Below are 7,586 nucleotides of genomic sequence, written 5' to 3'. Positions count from 1 at the left end.
GAATCACTTTTTATAAATGTTATTCCACTTTTTTTTTTCCTTAAATTTTCCGTTTATTGTTTTTCCCCTTCTAGCTGAAATATTGCAAAGTTACTGATCCAGAAGATGTATTCAGCTTGAAAATCTCAAACCAAGGACTAAATCTTGCCAATACTGAAGATTTTCATTTCTTCATAAACTTGGAAATCATTGATGCTGAAGATAATTTTTTGAAATTAGGTATGTGAGAATGAAGTTTTTCCCTTCTTTTTTTTTTTTTTTTTAACAGTTTTGCTCATTAATTGCTAACCCTGTAGAATAGGGGTCTCCAACCACCAGGCTGTAAATCAGTTTCGGGCCATGGGTCATTTGGTACTGGATCAGACTACACAGAAACAATAAATGGTAAAATTTTATTTCTATTTTGTTGCTGAGCTCTAATTGTGGTGGAAACCTGTGAAAGGGGTAGAGCCAGAAAGATGTGGGATAAGTGGTGAGAAAGGATCTTTGGATGCTGAGCCTCTTAAATGACGAAGGACTGGGAATTCTGACAATTTACTCTACATGAGAAAACACACCAAGCTAAGTAAAATCACTGCCATCCATACATACAGGCTTGTCCTTTACATGTGCTGGTGCTACATAAAATGCACTTGTGTATTATAAATATGTACTCTACAGAAAAGTACTGAGTAATTCTTTGTTAAATTGTCTTTATTATTACTCAACATAAAAATAAACACACACACACACACACATTTGTTTGTATGTATGTGCACTCTATTTATGAATGTTGTATGTATCTTGCTGTATGCATATATGATTTGTGTCTATTATTCAGTTATAATTATTTTAATTCTTTCTTCAAAGAAGGAACTAGTTTCTAACAAGGAAATAAAACTCCTCCATTGGAATTTGGATTAACTACAATGATAAGTGTTACATGCTTAGCTTTAGAAAAGTCTTATAAATGCACATTTTTACTGTTTCTGTTTTGCAGTGTGTGACAGTTTGTAATTTTCTTTGCTTGGGAATCCTAGCTTTCCTAGATTGTCACTTAAACATTTATTAACAAAACCACCTGCACCAATTATTATTGGTGTAAATGTGAATTTCTAATCAGGGAAGAGCAGCTGCATGTTTCAAAATGGTTGCCTATAAATACTCTCCTTGTCACTGGTTTTGGAAGAAATTTTCTCATCTGTAGGACAATTAACCATAGAAATCTTTGACAAACTCAGACTTTTCTCTGACAAGTTGAAGGCAAAAAGAGAAACCAAGGCTGCAGAAAATATTTAAAAAATGAAACATGAGCATTCTATAAATTTACAAAAGAATCATCCTCATTGAATACTTACAAGACAGGAATAGTGTTCAAAGGAAATAGCTCATACTTCTGTCTGTTTGTCCATCTATCTGTTTATCAATCCATCTGTCTCATCTACTTGCCTGTCTGTTTAAAATATCCATCATTCTATCTAGCTATCTCTTTAATTATCACATCTGTCAATCTGTCTAGTTTCTTTTTTTCCCTGCCTGTCTACCTACCTACTTTCCCTGTCTGTCTGTCTGACTCCCCGCCCCCGTCTGCTTGTCTATTTGTCTGTCTGTCTATATGCTGCCTGTCTGCTTTTTCTTTATATTTTTTGGCTGGGGCATTGAAAGCAAGGTCTTCCACCAGTCTTCCTATTTCTCAAGTACACAAGTTCTTTAATGTCAGGAAATCAATAGTACATGTATTTTCTGAATTTTTTTCTCCCTCCCATCTCTTTTAGAGACATTTGCATCATTCAGTCGCCTGGTACAACTTAAACTACCATTAAACAAACTAACGAATTTAAGTGTGAGCTTTGGTGAATTTCCACATCTTCAGGTCAGTAAAGACAATTTGATAAATAACATTTGAAAAATAAGCTCAGCGCTTAACTTCACAGTGGCTGTGAGGTAAAGGTGCTGGACCACTCAGGGCATAATTGCATAGTTCAAATTTTACTGCAGCTTGTATTCAAGAGAGGAGATATTGCTATGAGTACTATTGTCTTTTTGGACTGCAAATCCCATTTTATGTGTATTTGTTTGTAATATTATATTGGTTGGAATGGTAAGGATTCCAGAATCTTATGGGGATACACTGGAACTCTACTTGTGTTACCATCACTATATATTTTCACCTAGGACACTATGTGAAGTGGTTGATAAGTAAACTTGAGGCATAAGTTGAGGGGACCTTTTAGTCTTTCAAGGACATGGCAATTTCCTTTAATACTAGCATCATGATAAAATAACATCCAATACACTCTGTAAAGAGGTTGATGTTAGGAAGGGGCATTCAGTCATAAAAACAAAACCAAGCCAAAAATTGAAACTTACAAGTGAGATGTTCTTGAACTCATCTAGGAGGGTAGTAGTAGTCTATCCAGTCCATGCCAGTATGGAAAGCAATGTAAAAACGATAATGATTATAATGATTATAATGATTATGAAGAAAATGGTGATAATGATGACAATCTCCAAATATCTTAATGCATTCCAAGACTTGTACTCTGCAGCAGAGATATCAAGACCGATCCTTCTGGTGGTGTAAAGCAATCATGGCAGTGCCACATAAAAGTGCTCATATGGTGTCACGTAAAAGTACCCAGGCAGTGCCATATCAGAACACCCATGCGGTGCCACATGAAAGCACCCGTACAGTGCCACATAAAAGTGCCCATGTGGTGCCACATAAAAGCATCTGTGTGATTCCATGTAAATGCACCCAGCACTATCTGTAAAGTGGTTGGCATTAGGAAGGGCACCCACCCATAGAAACCATGCCAAATCAGACTGCAGTCTGCTGCATCCCACTAGTTTGCCATCTCTGGTCACACCATCCCACCCATGCCAGCATGGACAACAGATGTTGAATGATAATGATGATGATATATCTGCAGGTTCCAGAGATATGTATCTCTGAGATAAGCTGAATTTCAATTCAGACCTATTACTTTTATTTGCAATGTGTCAGCACTCTTAACTACAGTTGGCCTTAAAATGTTAAGTGCTTTCTCTAATGCTATTGCATGTTTGCCTCCAAAGCAAGGTACAGCATTCTGCTTGCCCCAGTTTCCACTCCTGCTTTATGGTCGAGTTGTTAAAAGAAAGAAGCATATTTATTTATGAACCCATCTTTCCCCATATATTCTCACGTCCCACTCATCCAAGTGAGGAAAGTAAATGAAAAAAACAGTATATCTGTTCATTTTTATATCTATTTTGCTTTTTTCATTAACTTGGGTTAAATCAATATATTACAAAGGCATTGTTTTTACAGCTGGATACCTTTCTTGTGGCTAACCTTTTGTCTGTTTTCCAAGCAAGAGATTTCTTATTCCACATGCCTCAGAAGGTGTAAAACCAGCAAATGATTTATTAGCAAGGAAATTAACAATGCCACCATGTCGATCAGCAATGTTTGAAGCAAGGCAAAAGTAAAAACAAACAAACGCACACACACACACACGCACATTCTCTCTCTCTCTCTAGAGTCACAGTAAGCCTTATTCTGTTTCTTATTTCTTTATTGCCCACAAGGGGCTACACACAGAGGGGACAAACAAGGACAGACAAATGGATGAAGTTGATTATATCTACCCCAGTGCATAACTGGTACTTATTTAATTGACTCTGAAAGGATGAAAGGCAAAGTGAACCTCGGCAGAATTTGAACTCAGAACATAGCAGCAGACGAAATACCACTAAGCATTTTGCCTAGTGTGCTAACATTTCTGCCAGCTCGCCGCCTTTATCTGTTTCTGTCTATTAGGTTCATTGATTAAATTCATTTATTCATGAATTCCACTCTTGAAGTGGTTGCCATTAGGAAGGGTATCCAGCCGTAGAAACCATGCCAAATCAGACTGGAACTTAGTGCAGCTCTATGGCTTACCATTTCCAGTCAAAACTGTCTAACTCATATCAGCATGGAAAGCAGACGTTAAATGATGATGATGAGGATGATGATGACAATAATGACTTGGTTGGCTCAGGGCTATAGAAGAAGACATTTGCCCAAAGTGTCTTGCAGTAGAACTGAACCTGACATTTATTTATTATATAATAATATGCAAATCTCCTGATAGGCATCAAGGAAAGGCTAATGAAGATCCACCACCTCATCAGCAACAGGCAGTTCATCACTATCATCAGTACCTACAGCTTCACCATGACATCCATGGAGAAAATCAAAGAGCAGTTCTACATCAACCTGGACACTCGTCTATGCACCACACCTGCCACTGACAAGCTCATCCTGCTGTGTGATTTCAATGCCAGAGTTGACTGACAACTATAAGTGGAGGGGAGTGATCAGGAAGCACAGTGTAGCCAAGATGAACAACAATGAACTTCTCCTGTTGAGCAAATGTGCAGAACATGAACTGCTCATCACAAACACAGGCTGATAAATACAAGAACACATTGATGTGCCCCCAATCCAAATAATGGCATCTCATAGACTACATCATCACCTGTCAGTGAGACAGCAGTGACGTCCTCACCACAAGGGCACTATGCACTGCAGATTTCTCGACAGACCACCACCTTGTTTGAGCCAAGCTCAACATTCACATAGTCCCCCACCACTACAAGTGCCCAAAGCTCATCAAGCAGACCTTCAGCACAACAAGACTCCAGTCTACTCAATACCAATGGGACTTCCAGAAAAAGCCTTGATGAAAGACTTAATGCAGCAGGTCTACTTACTGGAGGACCAAAGGAAAACTGGAACCAATTCAAAGAAGCAGTCATTGAGACAGCCAAAGCAGTCCTTGGCTCTAAGAGGAGGCATCATCAAGACTGGTTTGACGGAAACAATGAAGCCATCCAAGCCCTGATGAATGAGATGAGAGCTGCCTACATCAACTGGCAGAACCATCCCAACTGTGTCTCATGACATGACAGGCTCAAGGAATGCAAGGCCAGCGTTCAGTGTGAAGTCTACACCATGCAAGATAATAAAGCTGATGAAGTGAAGTTCTACGCCGACATAAACAACCCCAAGCAGTTGTTTAATACCATCAAAGCCATCAACAGGCCTTCAAGTAGAGGATTGGCACCCCTACTCTCTGCTGGTGGCTCCACCATAATCAAAGACTGAGCACTTGAAAGATTATTGAAAGCTTGTGGATATCTAATGTTACAAGTATTAACCCATTATCCACATAAATTCTATCAGGAATAAGACCAAACCTGAGTCATCGTCATCATCATCATTTACTGTCCATTTTCCATGCTGGCATAGGGTTTGACAGGAACTGGTAAGGCCAGGGGCTGCACCAAGTTCCATGGTCTGTTTTGGCTTGGTTTCTATGGGTAGATGCCCTTCTTAATGCCAACCACTCCACAGAGTGTACTGGGTGCTTTTTATGCGGTATCATCATAGGTGCTTTCTAAGTGGCACCAGAACTGGTACTTTTTACGTGGCACCAGCACTGGTATTTTTTACGTGGCACCTTGATTTTAGGATCTCAATTCTGTTGTGGTGGCTGGGTCTTCTCAAGTACAGTAATGAGTTGAATCAAATAATAATAATAGCAACAATAACAATTTCTAACATAGGCACAAAGCTAGAAATTTGGTGCAGAGAACTTAATCAATTATATCTATTCCTGAAAGGAATAAAAGGCAAAGTTGACCACTCTGGGATTTGAACTCAGATTGTAAAGAGCCAGAACAAATGCCATAAGGTATCTTTTCTGACTGTCTCACAATTTCTCCAATAATAATAATCCTTTCTATTATAGGCACAAATTTGGTGGGTGGGGGTCAGTTGATTAGATTCACCCCAGTATGTAATTAGTACTTAATTTATTGACCTCAAAAGGATGAAAGGCAAAGTTGATTTCGGCGGAATTTGAACTCAGAACATAAAGACAGACAAAATACCGCTAAGCATTTCACCCGGCGTGCTAGCAAATCTGCCAGCTCGCCGCCTTTTTGCCAATAATAATAATGACAATTTCTAATATGGGCTTAAAATCAGAAATAATACTAACCCTAGCACTTCACTGGTACTTTATTTCATCAGAAAAGAGGAAAAGCTAAATCAGCTTTAGCAGGATTAGAACTTCTGCTGACTATTATTCCTATTAAAAACCTAACTGAAGAGAATTATATTACTACAAGGTATTAGAACTGAAGATCATCATCATCATTATTAATATAAAGGTGGCAAGCTTGCAGAATTGTTACAGCATCAGACAAGATGCTGAGCAGCATTTTGTTCATCTTTACAGTTCGTGTTCAAATTCCGCCAAGGTCAACTGTGCCTTTCATTCTTTCAGGGTTGATTAATTAAGTACCAGTCAAGTACTGGGGTCGCTATGACGACTATCTCTCTCCCCTCAAATTCTAGGCCTTGTTCCTATAGTAGAAAGGATTATTTTTATTTATTATCATTATTATAAGAACACGACTGGCTGCAACCAGAAACTGAAGTTAAAATTCAGACATTGATAACTACAAGAAAACTAAAGTCATTGCTAATTGCTAGAAAACTCTAGATGTTGCTAATTATTAAAAAGTTCCTGGTATTATTATTATCATTATCATCATCATCATCATCATTATTATTATTATTATTATTATTATTTTTATTATTATTATTATTATTATTATTATTATTATTATTATTATTATTATTAAGGTGGTAAGTTGGCAGAAACGTTAGCATGCTGGGTGAAATGCTTAGTAGTATTTCACCTGTCACTACGTTCAGAGTTCAAACTCCGCCGAGGTCGACTTTGCCTTTCATCCTTTAAGGATCAATAAATTAAGTACCAGTTGAGTACTGGGGTCGATGTAATCGACTTACCCCTCCCCCAAATTTCAGGCCTTGTGCCTATAGTAGAAAGGACTATTATTATTAAGGTAGTGAGCTGGCAAAATCGTTAGCATACTGGACAAAATGCTTAGCAGTATTTTGTATGCTGCTATGTTCTGAGTTCAATTCTGCCTTGGTCAACTTTGCCTTCCATCCTTTTAGGGTCGATAAATTAAGTACCAGTGAAACAGGGTTGATGTAACTGACTAGTCCCCTCCCCCAAAATTTCAGGTCTTGTGCCTATAGTAGAAAGTATTATTATTATTATTACACAGTAAACTGGCAGAGTTGTTGGTATGCGGCACAAAGTGTTTAAGGTTGTGAGATGTCAAAATTATTAGCACACCAGGCAAAATGCTTAACAACATTTTGTCCATCTCTATGTTCTGAGTTCAAATTTTGCCAAGGTTGACTTTACCTGCCATCCTTTCAGGGTTGATAAAATAACTACCAGTTGAGTACTGGGGTTGATGAAACTGGCTTATCACCTCCCCCTGAAATTGTTGGCCTTGTGCCAAAATTTGAAATAATTTTTTATTTATTTTTTATTATTATTATTATTATTATTATTATTATTATTATTATTATTATTATTATCATTATGTTGTTGTTGTTGTTTTTTTTTCTTTCTTCAAATTTTCTTCCATTTCTCGCCGAGTGTTTTCCGTACACCTAGGGCAGAGAAACTCGTTGTATGCATTCCCAGTTTACACACACAAATTCACAGGTAAAATGTGTATTTAAA

At 37.8% G+C, this 7,586-nt stretch overlaps 1 protein-coding gene across 1 annotated transcript in view; it reads left to right on the top strand.

Annotated features, from left to right (window-relative positions):
- The window catches only part of LOC106873252 (uncharacterized), a 61,220-nt gene that overhangs the window by 13,281 nt on the left and 40,353 nt on the right, over positions 1-7,586 (top strand). Inside the window, exons 3-4 of the mRNA XM_014920540.2 lie at positions 75-219; positions 1,755-1,852. Coding sequence (XP_014776026.1) covers positions 75-219; positions 1,755-1,852 — 243 coding nt within the window. The remainder of the gene's footprint in view (positions 1-74; positions 220-1,754; positions 1,853-7,586) is intronic.

Source organism: Octopus bimaculoides, chromosome 9 (assembly GCF_001194135.2).
Source record: "Octopus bimaculoides isolate UCB-OBI-ISO-001 chromosome 9, ASM119413v2, whole genome shotgun sequence".
Taxonomy (NCBI): Eukaryota; Metazoa; Mollusca; class Cephalopoda; order Octopoda; family Octopodidae; genus Octopus; species Octopus bimaculoides.
This window is presented reverse-complemented; position numbering and strand designations above follow the sequence as displayed.